The sequence below is a fragment of the Colias croceus genome, chromosome 5 (genome assembly GCF_905220415.1).
Source record: "Colias croceus chromosome 5, ilColCroc2.1".
Taxonomy (NCBI): domain Eukaryota; kingdom Metazoa; phylum Arthropoda; class Insecta; order Lepidoptera; family Pieridae; genus Colias; species Colias croceus.
Window position 1 is genome coordinate 674530 of NC_059541.1, and position 22370 is coordinate 696899.

A 22370-nucleotide genomic window follows, 5' to 3' on the forward strand; every position below is an offset into this window, starting at 1 on the left:
CGCATCTACGCCATTACTTGCCTAATCACTGACCGCAAGTGCAAGAGAAACTCACGGGCTCGTTGGGGTTCCGTAGGCGGCAGATTACGCCGTGTCTGAGCCCCAATACGCAATTCCACTGCAAGAGGATTCCGCATTTTTATCGCTCCACTCTATGCCTTTACTGTTCAATTGGATCTAAATCGACTTGTAAGTATGATATTTGAAGGAGTTTAAAGAATAGACAATATTCGATCATAAGGTGGGACTCAATGCCGTGTAGTTCGTATTGTGGCGTATGGATTTATTCTATAAGTTTTACAAATATTATAATTGAAAAAATTGTTTAATTACATTTAGGTAATTATGTAATTTATTGAGTTATTGTGTGATTTGATTTGTAATGTGTAATGTAATAACTAATAGGACGAAGTCACAGTGAACATGACCCGAGTAACTATGTAATGGCCCAGATTAGATACTAGGTAATGGTTAGAAACTTCGTATTTCAATAATATTATAATATCTTTTCCGGTAAAATGAATCGTAGATTATGACTTCTGAGGTCAAACCAATTAACCTGAAACGATTACAACTAAAGTTAGCGCAGAGATAGCAAGGATTACAAAAGGCAATTTAGTAACAATCGTAACAACTCTTCTTTGTTTCAAACGTAGGATTGAATAAAAAATATGCTAAAGATAAGCTTTTCTTATAATAATAGCTATAACATAATCTATATTTTATGTGGTAAAAAAGGTTTTGAACTTTGTGTGATTGTAGGGAATTTTCGGAAATATTGATCCGATGATGAAAATTCTTTCACTTCTTATTACTATACTATCTAGTTATGTATAAATAAAAGTATTATATGCAGTAAAATCTATGGATATGAGATGCTTTACTGGCATGCGTAAAACAGATGAAAGTTTCTCCGAATAAATTATTTAATCATTTTTTAAGATAAATTTAATGCACAAGGAAAAAAATACCGTAATTTTATTTAGTATTCGTAATAATCCTACATAAAAATCAGTATTCCTTTTAATAAAAGTAATCCTTTCTAGATTAATAAAATATAAATCCAAGATTAACGTTTAATCAAATTTTGAGTCAAGTATAAATTTTCCAACGTAATTTGAATATTCAACGTCTATTTTACGTGTATTTTGATTCGGTTTAATTGTACCTGATTTAGCCATTTGCCGATATATCTCGTTCCCCAACTGTATTATTTGCGTTTGACTTGATTATCCTCTGTTTACAGAAATTGTTAGGGACATTGTTCACTGGTAGGTGAATATTTCTGAATATTTGTATGTAAGTAGATATTTTTTTATTTTGATATTAATCACAATGCGCTACTACCCTTTTTATAACGATATTAATTAGGAGACTTCATTTGACTATATGCTGCGCCATCTTTTCTAATAACTACCCAAATATTAATAAAAATGTGAAACATTCTGTCAGTCTTTTACGTAGGTAACCTCCACTACTGCACTACTGTCATTCGTACTGTTGTTACACACCGATCTTCTTTGGTTATGTGGTACCTTCTCCGGTGCCAGGTGGCCCAAATTGTGCCACATCTTGCTCTATTACCACTCTACTACATGTTTTATTGCATAGAAGAAAAAAATATGATTATTGTTGCATTGAGTATTTCTTGAAAACTCTGGTATCGATCCATCACCCTTGAACTACGCTTCGTAACCACAAATATAAAATTTTGTTATAGAAAACGACCCCCTACGAACTAATATATAGTTAGATTAATAGGCTTTGTACCTTATGATTAGCAAGTGTAAAGGCCCCCTTAACCAGCTCGTTAGAAGTTGATTTCGGATACCACAATGTGACAACAACAGCAAAACTCTGATTACCTTTGCCTATGCGATGGAAGTTTAGAAGAAACCGCATTATTAGATATATAAGAAAATAATGTAACGCCATAATGAGTTCGCAGACCCCAAGTTGTGAATTCGTTTCCGAAGAATTGCTGTTTCATACAACTTTTGTGTATTAACTGCGTAAATTGCTTCGTCTGTATGAAAATTTGGTTGCGAAATGAGTGGGAATTGAATTGATGAAATATTTTGTTTTGGTGTTAAGCTTAGAAATAGGTAGTTAAATTAAACGGTACTTAATTTATGCCTTTTGTTCATTACTTCATGCATAGAATATTTATCAAATTTCATTTCGTCTTTGTTTGCTATTGGATAAAGGTTCTTTCAGCGAAAAAGGATCAGCCTACTTAATCAGTAAGTAAATTTAAAGGTTTGGCCAAAGAGACTCGTGTAAGTGTTCTTCTCTACTAAATTTATAGTGATCGTTTAAAGCGCTTCAAATGCACGATTCAGGAGGTCTCACTACAACCTAATGAACAAAAAGTGCTTATTTTCAGCTCCGTTATAAAAGAGTATAGTTATAACTTATAAGTATAGGTCGAAGAGTTGAAAACGTGTAAAAATATTCTATTACCTCCATCTCTGAATAGTCCCAAGTATGTAATATAAACTGGAAAGTTTCGAGAGCTTGATACAGAGTGCAAATGCATTTCCAGAGACACGTCTCAAGTGGATATGCTAATGTGCCATCTTCTCCTTGAAATGCGATACCACATATGGGTTTGGAGCATGTTTGTGTGTTTGACCGCCATGTACATATAGATGGTGGGTCGTTTAATTGATTTCTATTGTTCTACCCACAATCGGAATATATTTTAACTTTGACCAAATAATGCTCAATAATTGCTCATATTATGACCATATTACCATAGTCATAGCGAGGCTTCTTGGAATAATCAAAGAAAGGAACGAATGCAATTTATACTAGTCTAAAATAGTTTTTAAACTAAGAGAAAGAGAGAAAGTATAAGGATACTCCATACATTCAAGTAGACAGACATTAAGAAATAATAGTAGAAAGAAACTCAAACCATAGGTAAGTTCATTTTTGCCAATCGCGAAAAACTAAATGACCACCACAAAGTTTAATTTACGGAATTAGTTAAAACAAATGATAGATCGGTTAGGTACCAAATGAAGAGAAATCACCGGTAAGTAACTAGATCGGGGAGCAAACCGTGGATCCGCTCCATCCCCATTACCTAGTGGATAATCGAAGTTAAGATTGGAAAAGAATCGGATAAGATAAATACATTTTGTCATAATGTTCTTCGTGTAATTTGCTTTTAGAATTCGAGTTTCTAGTTGGTTTTGCAATGGATTAAATATAGGTTTTAATAATGATTAGTGTACCTACGTTTGCGTTGGGATGTGATTTATGTGATTTATAAAATTAAGAAATAATTTCTCGGAAACTAGCGACAAAGAGCTTAGTGTCGTGCATCTTAGATTTATGTCCAGGCGTGGACAATCAAAGGCTGATTATGAAAATGATCGTGTCGAATTATAATTCAGCTGTCTAGCAGAATTAACAGCAACATCGGTTAAGTCTGGACCTTTTTACAGTCATAGCTGTATTATGTATATTGTTTATAAATATTTCTTTAAATCTTCCATGTTTTGTTGTTATTTTGTTAATTGTAGCCTGTAGGTATAGATATCTACGTCTAAAAAGTGCAACGTTCCAATATTCTAATTAATAAAACAAAAGCATAAACAATTTAAAATAACCATTAAGGTTAGACCAAAAATCAAACGGCAGAGCGAACCGTTTGAAGTGGACAGTAACAGTGGTCGGTAAAGTACGCTAAGCTGATGGCGATCCCATAAGAATAAACTTGTTAAAGGTCAGCGTACATCGGGATGGTCATGCTTTATTTAATTTGTATGAAGAAATACAATTATAATATTTTATTCTTACAGGAATGTATAACGGTTTTTAAAGGCGGTTAAGATTAAGGAAGGAAGGAAAGCACAATGTATTTTTGTGTATTCGTTCATTAGTGCATAAAAGTTAATAAATTGGCAATAATATTATCATTTTGGTATGGCTAAAGAAGTTGTATTATAGAAAATAGAAAAAAATTTACCAGCGCTTATACCTAATGTTGATTGAGACCAATTATTTACGGACAATTTAATGAATTTAATGAAGATAATTAAAAATGCAATCTAATAAATCACTTAAATATACTTTGCAAAATATGTATTAAATGTTAAAAATCTATCATAGCAGCAAATAATTTACCTCAGCGTGTTAAATTAACATACCTAAGTCATGATTTTTTCATAAGACTATATCAATAACAAAAATATCGCATAATTGAAAGAATCATGCTTTTATTTGATTAAATTATAAATACCGTGAATATCAACACAATAAAATTAAAGTTATTTCAGCAGTTTATAAAATAATCAGTAGCACTTAGGTGACAGAGATGTGGCGACCAATAATTATTGTTTTAATGTTGACCTTTATTTTGGTATCCGGAGGTAAACATTTATTGCAATTGTCTTTATGTATAGAAATCATTTAAAATTTTAGTATCACATAATATAAACAAAAGTGTATTATAGCATTGAGTTAATATATTGTAATAGTTAATATGTATGTATTATAGTCTATTCTCTGTAATCTGTTCGGTTTTAGATGTTTTGAAGTTCATTACAATTGAAACTCCTTCGAATATATTCCTCCTATTTCCTCATTCTAATTATCTTATAAACATCATTATAATATCACGTCTTAAAAATATGAGCCAAATAGTGCATATTCAATTAAGGATTTTAACAATTTCAGGGGTATTCAAAAGACAAGCGCAGGACACTATGTCGAGGTCCGGTGACAAGTACTATAAACACCACAAACATCATAAGCACCATAAACACGGTTGTGACTGTTGGTTGTACGTATTTTAATTCATAAAACCACATTATTTTATAGATTTTCTTACGTTTTCTTCAGGCGTAACGTTTCAAAGTCATTTACGATTTTGGTAAATTGAGATCAACATTATTGACATGTTAATTCCTTTAAGAATGATTAAACAATTTTTTATGTGTATTTCAGGTTCTGAAAGTGGAAAGTTCTAGATGGACATTGAAAGAAGTATGTAGGTAATTTTATTGGTAATTTAAACATTTGGTACTTCAGAACAGCTGATCAGATATAAACAACAACAACAACAACAAAAACATTTAGTTAACCTTTTACTCTATCTTTATTCATGTACTACAGCATACTTTACTTTTTATGTAAAGTAGAAATCAGTAAAACCATATAACTTTGCTTTCAATGAGTTTTATTTTCTAAAAATAATCAATCCTGTATCCTATCCTTTTCCTACTAAAATTATAAATGCGAAAGTTTGTGAGGATGTGTGCGTGTTTGTTACTCTTTCACGCAAGTACTACTGAACCGATTACAATTAAATTTAGCTCACATATAGAGGGTAACGTGGATTAACACATGGGATAGGTTTATCCCGGAAATCCCACGGGAACGGAAACTAAGCGCGTTTTCCTGTGAAAACGCGGGCGAAAATCTAGTTAGCTATAATATAGAAAGCTTTTCGATCAAGAGTGATAATTTCCATCAATTCTATCCCTTTTCCTATTCCTTTCCGTGTAATTAATAATAACACATCTAAAAAAAACCATATGCCAGATAATCTTTTTCCTAACAGCTATTAAATCAATGCATACGATGTCCAATAGACGCGCACCCTAACGGGGCTGGATAATGTTCGGCTACAGAGCGCATTGGCCCATGAAATTGGGCAGTGTCCGGCCGCTGCACACGATTCATAAATTCAGGAGACAGGCAATAATGTGCGGTATTGTGTGTCATATGTGTAACTTTTTGAGTTTACAAATAGCAAATATGTGTGGCTGCATTAAATATGTTAAAATTAATAAATTTTCAGTGTAATTTCAATATTAATATATGTAAGAAATATCTGGATTAGGGTCGAACCTTGCCAACTCATTAAAAATATGTCTAGAGACATTCTCGTATTTTTATGATATTAATTATTATGATCATTATCGTATACCAACTGAGGTACTCACTCCCACCCACTCTACTGGGCGTCAAATAAAATTTTATTTCATATTAAAAGATAAAACGTAATTATTATTAACCAAATAGAAATATAGTTAGCTTATCTTACTCAGAAATTTTCAGTTTTCAAGTCGCAATTTCATCTCTATATTATTAGTTCATACACAATCGCTTAATTCACACTTGGAACAAAGCGTCACGCTCAATACAAATAAAATAGAATCCATAAAAATTTTCAGCCTACGATAAAAATAATTTGGAAAAATCCCAGTTCATCTATAAAACGGGTTCTTATCGCGGTTGGCGCGGATTTTACGGCAATTGCCGCCGCAATCCTGCAAACTTACTTCGTTTGCATTTTTATTACTTTTTAATTTTATCGCTCCTGATATCGAGACGGGAACCGGGAAATCTTCCACCTGTATATTTTTAGATATAGTTTGATAATTGTGATAGTCTGGAGAGATTGGCAGCAAAAAATAAAGAAATCCATGCAAATGCAATACAATAATAAAATCTTATTCCCGTCACTTGGAACCTTTTGATATAGCACAATGACAAAAATATAAGCAATTCCTTTTCCCGAAGATTTGTGACTAAATTCATAAAAAAGGCTTATTTTTTGTATCTATCAGTTTCCGACTTACAACATTATGCTGCCATTTCCTTTGCCATTTTGACGACCAAAGAAGCATGATTTTTTGTACTGTTATTTCAAAATCATACTTAAATACTGAATAAATTTTTCCTATTAGGTACTGCAAGTGCAACCATAGAAATATAACACAAATTCACCTCAATTTAATCGTGCAAGCTTGCGAAAAAAGCCCTTATATAACCTTTAGCGCATGTAAGGTCCCCATGGGTTGGCTGTCGTAAATATTAGCATATGAATTCCGACTGTAATAAAGGAATAATATTCAAATAAAGTGAGTCCGGGTTATAAACGTGTAGCGGCGAATATTTATCCGTGTCGCGGTTAGATGAGAGGCCTGGGACCAATTGAGAACTGTTTGGAATATTTAATTTTTTAAACTATGACAACGGGTTTTATTTGTGTCCATGAAAAATTGCAAGTAAGAAACTAAAACTCTAGGCTATAACTCTCAAGGCTCTAAATGTAAAAAAAAAACACAATATGAGTGCCTATATTTAAAAAAAGCAGTGGTATCCTATCGTGGCCGTCACACCTTAAATATTGGTGACGAAGATTTGGCGACCACGTCCACGAATCTATCTTTAGGTGATAAACCATGTGATAATATAAAAAAGTACCTAGTAAATTGGTATGAAATGCCCAGTCAAATGTTTTTAATCCATTTTACACAGCATTTTTCCGAAGTTAATGACTATAGAGTCACAATTCCGAATCTAGTCGTCCAACACAGCAAACAGCTCAATCAAAGAGACATTGTTAATTTTAAAATTAAAACTCGTTACCCGACTAAAGGGATAGCAGGACAATTTGCATCAATCGGCGGCATTGAATTCGTAAAGCCGTGGATTAAAATGTGCCGGTAAATACTGGACTCAACGGTTCATTTAACCCTATCGATGGTAAGCGAGTAACGAATTCATTTTTGTTACTGTTAACGATAACCGCTTTTAAATAGGTACGCCACGCTTTTTGCTGCTTTGTGATTGGAGTGCTATTTTTGATGGGTTAATTCGTTTACCTTTTTTCGATGAAAATGAATTTTATTAGCTACTTAATTAGGAAGAGATACGTAAACTTAAAGGTAAATGTTGGGAAAAGTAACGGTTCTACCTTGATAGAGACTCAATTCTACTTGCAAATAAAAAAAATCAACTTGTTCTGTTAAAGATTTTCTAGTGTTTATTGTTATAATTTTTTATATACATAATATATTGTATGGTGTGCAAGAAAACAAGAAAGATCGATGGTAAGTAATTACAAAATCGGAATCGATAAATTGTGAACTAATGTTCACATTGTTATGGATAAATACAAACTGAGACCAATTTGTTAACAGTACATGAAAACATGTTAATTTCATGCTGATATAATAATAATTAGTCAACGTTACAGTTATACTAGATACTAGTTTTTAAATGTGACTTTGTTAAAAAAAATTATATACCTAACCTCTACTACGTACAGATCTACAATAATTTCAGGAGCTTTTTGATGCTTTGATGCAAAAAGTTATATGTAACCTTTGTATTTAACAATTGCATTTACCGCAAAATTTAAAGGTTCATTCATCATCATCATCATCATCATCAGCCCATATACGTTCCCACTGCTGGGACACGGGCCTCCTATGAGGGTACAGGCCATAATCCACCGCGCTGGCCAAGTGCGTGTTGGCGGATGACACATGTCGTCGAACTTTTTTTAATTCTTCGACATGTCGGTTTCCTCACGATGTTTTCCTTCACCGTTCGAGCAGTGGTGATGTTACAACATGCGCAGATAAATTGAAAAATCAATTTAATTCCTGCGCGCTCGCCTGGTCTCGAACCCCGGACTTAAAGGTTCATTAAATATATAAAAAAAACTTCACACAAATATATATATATATTCAAGATTTTTACTCATATGTTTATAATTCATTAGCCTTTGTATAGTGTACCTACTATAAAAGGTGCTGAAAGGAACATTGTAAGTAGGAAGTATTTCAAAATGTGGCAGCGACTACTGTTCGTCATGTTGGCCTTTAGTTTCGCTTTTGGCGAAATAGGTAAAATCATTTTTTATGACTAATTAATTTTTACTTTAGTAATGTATTTCTTGTATTTTTATAGACGCTTGAAAAGCAAAAGAGAATAAATAAATTGAAGATTATTTTATATTAACATTCCACAAGCTTTCTGATGTAGATATTGTATTAATTATATTGTATCTACTCACTTTCTTCTATCATTTAAATTTCCAAGGAATAGCGAAGAAAATTGTAAATCCTCAACATATCTTATATTTTATTTTTTTTATAAATACGCGTGTAAAATTACTGCTAATAATTTATTGTAATAGATTTTTTCCCTGTTTACCCATTCGAAAATTTGAATAATAGTCACTCACCTTCAATAGAATTTGAACAATAGTCACTCACCTACCTGCATAATAAAATAGCAGTAAATAGTGATTACTGTCCTATAATAGTGTCCTAAATAAATAAAGAAATTCCTAATTACCACAGAAAGGATAAAACGTCAGGCGGGAAGCGGTCATATCGGCCAGGGACACAATGAATATGAATACCACCATGAAGCCACCGACCATCACGGTCAATATGACCATCATGGTCACCATGATCACAATGAACACGACCATCATAATGATAGCGATCACGAACATGGTCACCATCACGATTGCTGCTTGAGATGTGCGTCTTCTATGGATAGCAGGTTTGGTTTTGTTATTATTATATTTATTTTAACTAGCTACTTGCCCCGGCTTCACTCGGGTTGACATTCGTATGGTTTCAGGCTTTCTGAACTTCAATAATTCAGACTTCAAGAAGCTATTCTATGAATTTTGATCATATTTGGTCAGACTGTGGGTCAGACAGTGAATTTAGGTAATTCATACTAATATTATAAATGCGAAAGTAACTCTGTCTGTCTGCCTGTTACTCAATCACGCCATATCTACTAAACTAAATTTGCGTGAAATTTGGCATAGAGGTATTTTGATACCAGAGAAAGGAGTAAAGGACATAGGCTACTTTTTACCCCGGGACATAGAATAGGTTTTGACCCGGAAATCCCACGGGAACGGGAACTATGCGGGTTTTTCCTTGACTGTGCGGGCGAAGCCGCGGGCGGAAAGCTAGTAATCAATAAAATTATATACCTACAATAAACAATCTATGTCACATAAAGTAGCATTGACTATTTTCTTTATTTTAAGATTTAGCTTTGTAATCGTATTTTTGAAGTGAAACTTCTTTATCGGGGTTGGAAAAAAATTTAGTGTAACATTTTTTCGTTACGCGTGACATTTTTCTGTTACGCGCCATCTTTTTCTTATCCCTACCACGCGTGATTCGACGTATTTCTATAAAGTTGCATATAGTAAATTATTTTTTGAAAAATAAGGTCATAAAGAAGTTTCACTTCTTACGTGTGTACACGCTCACGTTTTTTTAAAGCAATACTATTATATAATATTTATTAATTAATTCGGTACGTGTCTGTGAAGTGTAGAAATACAAACATGTTATCTTTATAATATTGGTGTGGATGGAGAAATATATTTTTATTGTTATATGTATTTTGTTTCAGGGAGCGTGAAATTTTGAGAACTGAGCTATGCGTAAATTATCATGACTTCTAGGTAAATATGTAAATTTTAATTTGTACTTTTTGAATGAATAAGACACTTTATATGAAGAATTGTATAAATCATAGTTGTAGGATAAAATAGTTATATTATCTGTGATAATTATATAATATTATTTTAATTTTTACACGAATATAGTAATTTCCAATAACTCTGCGAATTTTTATATTAATTTTATGGTAATGACGAATTTATATTTATTTTTAAATTTTTTGCTTTTCAGATCTGATCAACATGGACCGAATAATCTTCTTGAAAATGAACACATAAACAATTAATACATTATAATACTTGCAATTTTAACTGTATTTTTATTTACGTACATTATTTAATACAGTGTACAGAGGCTGGGGTCTTCCAATAAAATACTGTATTCGCTGAACTACTTTATTACATTTATAAAAGAAAAGAAAAGAAAGAAAGAAAAGAAAAAATATTTATTGCCACATTAAGTTACACACACTTAAAAACTACTTACATTGCTTAAAAAAATTAAGTAGAGAATTTACATGGCAATCGGGTCAGACTCAGCCATGCTGTCGGGCTTTAACACCTGAACAGCGCTGATTTTCAGTCTGCCCGTAAGTTTTTATTTCCGAGGCTCACTAAGTCTACATTAAAATACAAATACCAACCAAAAAACATTCTTTACAGTTCTAAAAATAATTTGCATTGTTATTTTTAAAAATTACATACGAATAATATTTTAAAACAGATTTATAGATAATTAAGTACACATTATTATGATTATATTAAATAAAATAAACACATATCTATGTATATACTTCGTTACTTATATATACTTAAAACATATAAATATATAGAAGGATATAATATTATATTAAATACATTTGCAATCCACAATTTTGCTTTATTGGGGTGTCCAGTTTGATATTTGTTTGTTCAAAAGTATAATTTTGTATTTATGCTTGAACGATATGTATGACATATTAAGTTTCAAGGGTGGAGGAAGGTCATTCCAAATCTTCGAGGCAGAATACTTGAAACCACCCTTAAAACCCGACGTATGGTGCTTCGGTATTACCAATGCATTGCTACTTCTACCTCGTGTATTCTTACCATGGTACTCCTGGGTCCATTTCAATTTTTCATAGAGGTAGACAGGAACTCCAGTGTGTACCAATCTATGTACCAGACCTGCTAGATGTAACTGTCTACGACCGGCCATCTTTAGGATCCTTCGGCTATTTAGGTAAGGCGTGATATGTGCACGCTTTGGTATACCGAAGCAGAAACGAGCGCACGCATTCTGTACACGCTGTATTGCTCGCTCAGTTTTAGCGTACAAGCGGGGACCATATATCGTATCACAGTAGTTAAAGTGGGACAGAACCAATGACTCTGTAAGCATTATTCTGGACCGCTCTGATAGATCTTGCCTGAGACCATACAAGACTTTCAATCTGTAAAAGGCATTTCTGATAGTGAGATTTATATGATCGTCATATTTAAGCTGTCCATCCAAAACTATGCCGAGATTCTTAGCCCTATCCACTTCAACTAACTGTTTATTATCGATCTTTATTTCCAAATTAAGATTTTTTATTTTTTTTATTTGATTTTTTGTACCTAATACAATGTATTTGGATTTGGATCCATTAAGTACCAAAGCATTCTGTTTAGCCCATAATGACACCCGTTTTAAATCTTCGTTAATTTGACGCTCTGTGATTATTGAATTTTTGGGGTCTATAGGATAATATAACTGCGTGTCATCGGCATACAAGTGTACTTTACAGTGTTTTATGTGTTTTATCAGGTCAGTAGTGTACAGTGTGAATAAAACCGGACTGAGTATTGAACCCTGAGGACAACCACGCGGAGTTGGCTCAGTTCTTGAATAATTTAAACTTCCTTCCTTTTCGGTGACAACAAACTGTTTTCTATCAGATAGATAGGATCTGAACCAACCACTAGCATTTGGATTAACACCGTAGTACTTTAATTTGGCTAACAAAAGTTCCTTATCGATGGAGTCAAACGCACGAGTGAAGTCCAATAAAATCATAATACTACCCATCCCATTATCACTGTCTGATATGACATCATCAGTTACGTGTGCTAAAGCTGTAGCTGTGCCATGCTTCGCTCGAAACCCAGATTGAACATTTGGTAGGATTTTTTCACTGTCTAAAAATTTTACTAATTGATTACAAACTACTCGCTCAATAATTTTTGATAAAACAGGTAGTATACTGACGGCCCGTAAATCATTCAGTTCCTCCACAATTGGTTTTTTTGGCAAAGGCTTTATCTTAGCAGTTTTCCAAGCATCCGGAAATGTTCGGGTAGATATAGATGTGTTAACCATCCGCGTTATAATTGGTAGAGTTACAGATAAAGTCATCCTTATCATATCAATATTAATTGTATCTTGGCCAGCCGCGTTCGTTTGTATACCTGATATTATTTTTTTGACTTGATCTATTGTACATGGCTCTATATTAAATTGATTACTTACGCCGAAATTATTATTGTTATAAAAATTAATTAGATTTGTATCTATCATTGTTTGCCCGGGTACATCGAGGAAGAATTTATTAATAGCATTAGCGTCGTTTAAATGGTGCGGTAAACTATCTGTATCCCTATTTTTGCCAGTAATCGAGATTTGACGTAAAAAATTCCACATTGCTTTCGGGTTGCATTTGTTATTATTTACATACTCGGTGAAGAATGCCGTTTTTTCTCGTCTCAAAGCACTAATGACCGAATTACGTAAGTCTTGATAAAAGCGATAGTGTGCGTCGTTCTTAGTTTTTCGCGCCCTTATTAGTGCTTTGTCTCGTAGTAACATCATGGTCCTTACTGTATTCGTGACCCAAGGACGCGGCGTTGAATGAATCTTAATTTTCTTTATTGGAGCGTGTTTATCAAACAATTTATTTATAAGTTGGTTAAAAATGTTTGTCATTTCGTTCATGTCTTTCGCGTATTGTACTGAGTTCCAAGGTAAAGAAACTAAATCTTTATTAAATTCTTCCAAATTAACACTTTTTAATAATCTCGTATATTTATATTTTGGCACAGGTTTTATTTTTTTAATTTTACATTTTAATATGACTAAAGCGTGGTCACTAAGGTCCCGATTGTGTATAATATTCATACTTTCACAAACTTCTGGGCTGTCGGTAATAATCAAATCTAAGAGAGTTTGTGCAGTTTTTGAGATCCGAGTAGGCTCTTTAGTAAGTTGATGTAAATTTTGTTGCGTCAAAAAAGAGAGGAACTCAGAAGCTTGACCCCTGTCTGTTCTCGTTAAATCAATATTGAAGTCTGTCAGCAGAAATAAATGAGTACAGCTTCCGAATGAGCTCACAGATTCGCTAAGAGCGTCGATAGCGGCTGCAACTCTAATGCTCTCGGGTCTGTAAGCAGTACCGATTGCTACTCGCCCCACACCGGCTATCGTCAGCTCGATCCACATCTGTTCCAATAGAGACGGAGGGTGCGCTCGGGTTCGTACTCTCAAGCCTTTGCGTACATAAAAGCCCACCCCTCCTCCCCGGCCTCCGTGCGGACGAGGCGTGTTTAACAATTTGTATCCAGGCATGATGGGAGCAAACCTCTCCATTCCCTCCTTCGTCCATGTCTCATTCAAGGCTAAAATGTCAAGACCGTGAGTTTCGAGCATCACTTGTAATTCTTCACAACCGGTAAAAAGAGACTGTACATTTAATAATCCTAATATCAAATTGGTATTCCGTTTATTACTCATGGTAAAAATAGATCATAAATAAATGGATAAAACAACCGAACAACCGAAATAATTGTAAGCAGAATAATAACGACGCCTGTTTACATGTTGAATCACAAAACCGTATATAAATAAACCAGAAATATATTTTGTTATGTCTGATATTATTATTTGATGACTTGTAAAAAGACTTTTTCCACAATATAAAAAATAATAAAATTCTATAAAATATAATAAATATAACTTCATGATTATAAACCTTAGTGAGAATATTGCAAAAATAAATGAGATAAAATGATTGTAATTGTAATACAATTTATTTAAGTTAGATGCTATAAACACTTGGTATTTGTTTTTAATGTTTGTAAAAGGTACCTTTTGTATCAATTTAACAATTTTATAAAAGCAAATAAAAAACATTATATCATAAAACATAACTAATGATAATAATATCCTCTTCTTTGGACTTTGAATTAAAAACCAGGCTTGCGCGTTTACTGTATATTCATAATAGTCAATAATTATTATAAATAGAATATTATAATAATTGTAAGCATAGCCGGTCCATTTAGAGGTTAATATAAAAGATACAGTGTTCAAGCTACATAAAGGAAGAATAATAGAGTTATCTACATCGTAATAATTCGCCATATTAACATCTATCGTACTAATTACAAAGTTTTTATTAAATAAACATATTAATACCGATTTTAGAAACTGAGGATCAATGTGAATATAATAGAAGCAGATACATTCCTTAATTTTTAAACTCATCGAAATGAACACATTTTTATTATTGGTGAATTCGTTCTTTAGTAATAAATCTGCACATAATACTTCTATAACATATTTTATTATTATACTCGAACCTAGGCTATGCCAAAAACCGATGCAATATCTGAATCCATCTTGATTCGCATTGCCGGAGACCCAGACTGTTTCCGCGCGTATATACGTCCGTTACGCGTCCACACGAACCGCCAACTTCGCTTTGCTCCCTCATCCCGTGCTTTGCGAAATAACTGTCTATTCGTGCGGGTTAGACGTTCATTAACATATAATTTACGTATTGGACCAGGTAAGTTGAATCCCGATGTATCTGCGCCCCTACGTACGCGAGCGCCTTTTATAAACTCGTCGCGGAGCGAGCGCCGCGCCAGACGTACGGCTTATACGGCTTGTACGGCTATAAACTTATACGTTAACTTAGATAGGCGAGTGGCAGGCGACTGGCTCTCGCAGGAGTGTCGCCATTCGCCGCGCCACAAACCGCTGAATTTACGATATTTGATTACTGAGAATAATAACACACACTACATACACCCCCTTCTTAAAAAAAATGATTTACATAACTGACAAATATCAAAAAAAAAAAAAAAATTAGCAAACATTAACATTTGGGAGTCTATGCTGTGACAAAACACTTAAATCTGTACCTTGACTACAATTTAATTCCTTCCTTAACATTTTCCTTGCACGTATAACACAAACTTTGTATATTAATATAGCGCACAACACAAAAAGGATGACTGCCATAACCGTCACCGTGATGCTCAACACTTCCAATTTAAAATCAGTATTAGATGCTGTGGCGTGATTCGCTCCGTTTTGAGCGATAACAATTTCTTCATCTCTCTTTTCAACCGAATATGTTTTTCCCATTTTGTTAAATATTGTTTGATGCTGATAACTTTAAAGTTTAAACTATGTGAAATGAACCGACACTCAAATTTATATATTATTATTATATATAATTAACTGGTTGAGCCGAGATTTGAAATAAAATGAATACAAATATTCCTAACAATTACTTATAACATTAATATGTGCTGAGGTGACATTACGCAACCTTCGCGTGCCTACTTCTAACAAAAATGCCAATGCAACATTAACCTAATTACAGTCCAAAAATCTTACAGGTCTTTTAATTATTCTGCCACTACGTGATTTCTTTAAAGGCGTGCACACACTAGCCTCACTATGCTGATCTAATCTACTGTCATGTCTAACTTCATTTTCTTCTAAAATATACGCAGGCTTAAGTCTATCAATCGACACATTACATTCTCTATTATCAATTAATATTTTAAAAACTTTTCTATTTCTTTCTAAAACTTTATATGGTCCGCTGTACGGAGGCGTCAGCGGTCTCCGTACCGCGTCCACTCTTAGGAAAACATGTGAACAGGAATTTAGATCAGCATGCACAAACGTACTATTACTATTTTTACATACCCTTTTTATGGGCCCTTATTTTATTCAAAGTGTCTCTTAACTTACTTATAAACGAATGTGGATTATCAATTTTCGTACTTTTATCCGAACAAAATTCTCCCGGCAACCTTAAGCAATGACCCAGAGCAAATTCCGCCGCGCTGATATTATCAGTGTCTGCTTGACAAGCTGCTCTCAATCCTAACATGACCGTAGGTAGTTCTACTAACCATGCTAGATTATTGTTCAATCTAGCCACCAGAGCCGACTTCAAGGACCTATGCCACCTTTCTATCTTACCATTACACTGCGGGTGGTACGGGGTAGTTCTCGTTTTTTGAATACCTAATAATTTCATTAAATCTGTAAACAATTCGCTTTCAAACTGTCTACCTTGATCGGTGGTAATAACTTTAGGACAACCGAAACGACAAATCCATCCTTCATAAACTGCTCTAGCTACCGACTCCGCAGTCATGTCCTTCACAGGGCAAATCTCAGGCCACCGCGTTAACCTATCGATCATAGTGACACAATAACGGAAACCGTGCTCGGTTTCCGGTAAAGGTCCTATCAGATCCACGTGCAAATGTTCAAAACGCTCGCTATTGTTAAAATCGCTAAGTTTTGAAACAGTGTGCCTAATAACCTTACTTCTCTGACACCTAACGCACGTCCTGGTCCAAGTCCCCACGTCCTTATTCATGCCTGGCCAAAAAACTTTTTTACTAACTAACGCACGCGATGCTCTAACTCCGGGATGGGAAACGTCATGAAATTTATTAAACATACTTTTCCTAAACTGTGCTGGTATATACGGCCTAATATTCTGAGCTGACGTTTCACAATATATTTTAATATCGTCATTCTTATCGAGCGCTAACTGTTTCCATTGCAATTTATCATTTGTTTTCATCAAATCTGCGAGCTCAGCGTCTGTCGCCTGTGCTCTCGCAACCTCCACGTATTCACTCGAACTAGGACATACGATACTCTCGATTCTCGATAAAGCGTCGGCCACTTGATTTTCAGTGCCTTGGATGTGTTGTATGTCGCTTGTAAATTCGCTAATATACAACAATTGACGCGCTCGCCTAGGTAACTCTTTATTAGAACTTAATTTACTTAAAGCAAAAGTGAGAGGTTTATGGTCCGTGTAAACTGTTAAATTTCTGCCTTCGATTAAATCCCTAAAGTAAACTATTCCTGAATAAATCGCTAAAAGCTCCTTGTCATATGTGGAGTACTTCTTTTGCGGTTCCGATAATCTTTTTGAAAAATATCCTAAAGGTTTCCAAGAATTTCCTTCCCACTGATTTAACACTGCCCCTATACTAAAATCTGACGCGTCGGTCATTAACCCTAATTTGGCACTAGATATTGGATGCGCAATAGTAACGGCATTTTTTAAATTTTCTTTACACACTTCAAATGCACTATTCGCCTCGTCTGTCCAATCTATACGCGTCTTATCTCGTTTTTTAGTCCCGTGTAAATACCTATCTAAAACTCCCTGAACTCGAGCAGCGTTAGGAATATGATTTCTGTAGAAATTTAACATGCCCAAAAATCTACGTAATTGTTCTACTGTCTCCGGTTTCGGATATGACTCGATAGCTTTAACTTTTTCCGGCATCGGCCTTATGCCCTTTTCTGAAACTAAATAGCCTAAAAATTCTATAGAGGACTGTCCAAAAACGCATTTACTTAAATTAATAGACATTTTATATTTACTCAACCTCTCAAATATTAATCGTAAATGTTCTCTATGTATATCGGGGTTATCCGATCCTATGATGACGTCATCTATGTAACCGAACACGACTGACTGACCTTTGCCCCCTGTACAGTCGCTGCCATAATTCAATTGTTCTATGCCTGATAAAACTGTATTATTGATAAATCTTTGAAATGTTTGTGCCGCGTTACGCAGGCCAAACGTCATTCTTGGAAATTCGAAAAGCCCAAACGGCGTAATAATGGCTGTTTTTTTAATGTCGTCTGGATTAATACCTATAAAATGATACGCTCTACAAATATCTAACTTTGAAAAAAAATTCTTATTATGTAAACCATACGTAAAATCTTGTACCCTAGGTATCGGATACCGATCTGGCTTTGTAATTGCGTTTAACATCCTGTAGTCCCCGCAGGGTCGGATACCACCATCCTTTTTAGGTACAATATGTAAAGGACTGGCCCACTCACTATTTGAAGGTCTACATATGCCTAGCTCTTGCATCAATTGGAATTCCTTTTTAACCCTATCGTACCTGTCGGCCGGTAACCTCCTGGCACGCGCGTGCACAGGTGGTCCAGTAGTCTCGATGTGATGATACACGGAATGCTCTGGGACATCCTTGAAGGCTGGCGGGCGCGTGATGTCCTGAAATTGTTCCAGTAAATCCGCGTAAGGATGGTTGCTATTTATACTTTTAATAGTGCCGAAAAAATGTGTACTTTTAATTCCACCGACATTTAAACTGGTAACTGAATCGATTAACTTATTATTATACAAATCTACATTTAATTTAAAATTCTTCAAAAAATCAGCACCTATTATCGGCTGTTTTACATCACATACGACAAAAGGCCATTTAAATGACCGTCTTAGGCCCAACGATAACTCTAAATTACATATTCCATAACATTTAATTTCGCTGTCATTTGTAGCATACAACTTTAGATCGACTTTTTCGATAGGCTTTCTAACACACCACTTTGGAATGACGGAAATGTTAGCGCCTGTATCGATCAAAAAACTATATTTCGTTAAATTATCTCTAATTAATAAACGATGGCTTTTGGTTACCTGACCTTGAGTACATCCGTCCACCGCGCCCGCATGTACTCCGTCTAGTTTCCCGACTGCTTGGCTCGCCACGCGCAGGGTTGCTCGCAGCGGTTAGCTCTCGATCTGTACCGAAAGTGAAAACGGCACAGCCAGTCCGGGTCTCCAGGTGCTCTTCTCGGCCGCGATGTCGATCTTCTCCTGTAGTTGGTCCGTCTGTCGTTGCTCCTAGAGCGCCCGCGACCCCTCAGTTCGGCGCGGAGCGCTGCAACCTCCAGCTCCAATCTGCTCATCTTCTCGTCCGGCTGCTCATCTGTTTCCTTCTTGCATGACACGGCTGCCACATCCCCGACGTTGGTGTATTCGGTAATCTTGTCTGCCATGGCCGCCAGCTTGTCCAGAGACTGATCTTCACAAACCGCCATGACTGCTCGAACTGATGACGGCATTTTCGACAACCACAGGCTCTTGAGTGTGTTGTCCGCAATTTGTGCGCTGCGACCCAGATCCTTCATGCGCCTTAAAAACTGGGAGGGTCTTTGCGAACCCAATTCCAGCTCCGACACCAACTTCTGCATTTGTCTTTCGGCACTCTCTTCATAAACCTGCAGCAGCCTCTCCTTAAGCGCCGTATACCTGTCCTGGGCGGGTGGTGACATCACGAGGTCGCTGACCTGCTGAATGGCCTCTTTTCCGAGTTTCGATATGACCAGGTTGAATTTGGTCTCTTCCCCCTGCTTCTGTGGGGCCATCACGGACTCGAACTGTGCGAACCATAACCTTGGCAAGTCTGCCCAAAATTCTGGTAGCTTGGTGGACACGCTTATCGATGCCAACGCCGCGCCTGACGCCTCTTCCTTGATCTGCGTGTCTGATGCTGCTGCTTTATTCATTATTAAGCCGATGAGTTACTAGCCAATGAGCTGGTGAGCCGCCTGCCGCTGTAGTCGCCACGTGCCACGCGCGCTCTTCGATTGCGTCACGCTAACTTCCTGTCGCCGTGCCGCGTGGAATTTGATCTCGAACAAAACTTACCCCACAGCCAATGTCACTAATTACGCCGATTCCCTTTACTACAAACTTTCTTCGAGAGTTCTTCGTCGGGGTCACCAGTTTAGTGTACAGAGGCTGGGGTCTTCCAATAAAATACTGTATTCGCTGAACTACTTTATTACATTTATAAACTTATACGTTAACTTAGATAGGCGAGTGGCAGGCGACTGGCTCTCGCAGGAGTGTCGCCATTCGCCGCGCCACAAACCGCTGAATTTACGATATTTGATTACTGAGAATAATAACACACACTACATGTCGTATTTCCTCACATAAAGTATTGAAGAAGTATACACACATACATTACTAGCTTACCTACCGCCCGCGGATTCGCCCGCTTTGTCGAAAACCTAATAAATTATATACTAAAACTTTCCTCTTGTATCACTCTATCTATTAAAAAAAACCGTATCAAAATCCGTTGCGTAGTTTTAAAGATTTAAGCATACAAAGGGACATAGGGACAGAGAAAGCGACTTTGTTTTATGCTATGTAGTGATAGTTCTGTGAGTGATACATAAAGATTTCTTTCAAAATTTAGCTCAATTCCGTTGCTATATTTAACTCAAGAATAAACTACAAACTTCAATTTTACTTTGATTTATTCGCAACATTGACAAAGAGGTATTTCCACATGTTATACAGTAAATAATGTAAAAGTGTATGCAGGTATGTAGTTAGTTGAAGTGCAACCAACATCAGAGTGCACCGTAATTGGCTAGAAACTCACGGGCTTTGAAATCGGAATAGCATTACTATCATTTTAGAAGTGCCTGTATATTGGAGTTTAAAGGGGAACAAACTTTGGTATTTATGTTCGGATATTTTTTTTATAATTTAGGGCCGATTTTTCAATGCTTGGATAAAACTTATCCGTCCAATAAAGTATTACACGATAATATTAAAATGTCACGTAAACTGTCAAATGCGGGCAATTACTTAGAATACGTTTTTAAAATGGTAGTTTTATTATTCGACGAATAAGTTTTATCCAAGCATTGAAAAATCGGCCCTTAGGTAGGTATCTAGGTATATGAAATGAATTAAATTTGGAAATATATGACACAGGATACCGTCTTTCATATTGTGTCTTAAAGGTAATTAGTGTTAATAAAATCTAATAATACCTATCCTATACGCTCTAAGTTATATTTGTGTTTATCAATGTAGGTTAGGTAGGTACACTTTAAGGCTTGAATAGAAAAATATTTTATGCATTCCAGAGCATTATTATTTCAAATTTTCAAATTTTCTTTTATTTGTTTTGTGTGAATAAATCACACAAAACAAATAAAAGAAAATTACTTAGGGTACATAAATTATTAACATTAAACTATTTATAACCCACGCAGGTAAATCATCTGTAAATTCACTGAAATAAAATTTAATACAACACATTGCATCGCGTACAAAAAGCGCTTTGCGAAAATGTTATTCCTTTAAGATAAACGTACACACATTACGACAAAAATACAACGTTAAAAAGCCGATATAAAATTAAGTCAACAAGTTCCAAGCAAAAATTATTCATAGAGTCATAGACTACGTTCTTGGGAGGTGTGAAATGTCTATTAGAGAGGGATGCATCTATTTGCGTGAGCGAGATAGCTGAGGATAAGTAGCTCATGAATTGTAGATGTAATTTGCTGGCATATATGAAAGGGCGCAATTGTTTCTCTCGATTTCGGTGATACATTCGTATTGTTATGGCGCACACTATAGCCGCTTTCACGTAATGATAGAAGCCGAAAATTTTAAGTAAACGCTGTACATTACTACTTATATAATCGTTTTACGGTATATCGCCTTACAAAGTCCGCAATGTAGGTACCTACGCGATATATTTTTCAAAGAGTAATGTAACGAAGTATTTGGAATAGCGGTGGCGTTTAAAAAGTCTCTAGTTACACATTAGATTGTATCTGAATATCATTGGCTTTGATGGTCAATAAATGTACGGAAATGAAAATGATCTTCCGGCAGGGGTGTATTTATTGTTATTTATAGATTTAATCAAAACATTTATTGTATTTTTAACCTAAAATCAGGGTTTAGAAAACAATATTATTCATGAAACTATTACTTATTAATACGCATTTTATGTAACTGAATGCACTTTTAATATAAAATCTAAAATACAGCAAAACATTACAAAGAACGAGAAATGTTTTTCATTTCCAAGGCAAAATAAACAGAAGAAAAACCCTGAAAACTAATGAAAGTGCGTCAGCGAAAAAAGAACGCAGCGAAAAGCCGTAATATTTTAAAAACGCACTCTCGGATTAATCAAATTCGAGACAAATGGCGAGAAGTAGGGGAGTGCATAATATCGT

At 35.1% G+C, this 22370-nt stretch overlaps 1 protein-coding gene and 2 long non-coding RNA genes across 3 annotated transcripts; 2 read left to right on the plus strand and 1 right to left on the minus strand.

Annotated features, from left to right (window-relative positions):
* The first annotated feature begins 4282 nt into the window (after positions 1–4282).
* LOC123692127 lies at positions 4283–5179 on the plus strand. The gene is made up of 3 exons (XR_006751487.1): positions 4283–4382; positions 4690–4795; positions 4960–5179. It is a non-coding gene; the product is annotated as an uncharacterized LOC123692127 (long non-coding RNA).
* Positions 5180–9122: 3943 nt separating this feature from the next.
* On the plus strand, positions 9123–10564 carry LOC123692130. Its single transcript, XR_006751490.1, has 3 exons — positions 9123–9324; positions 10204–10255; positions 10485–10564. It is a non-coding gene; the product is annotated as an uncharacterized LOC123692130 (long non-coding RNA).
* Positions 10565–19049: 8485 nt separating this feature from the next.
* LOC123691869 lies at positions 19050–19877 on the minus strand. Its single transcript, XM_045636454.1, has one exon. The coding sequence runs from the start codon at positions 19875–19877 to the stop codon at positions 19050–19052; it is 828 nt and encodes a 275-aa protein (XP_045492410.1).
* Positions 19878–22370: the final 2493 nt, after the last annotated feature.

Excerpts from the sequence above, each read along its gene's own strand:
- LOC123691869 (XM_045636454.1), bottom strand. The coding sequence starts at position 19,877 with ATGAATAAAGCAGCAGCATCAGACACGCAGATCAAGGAAGAGGCGTCA.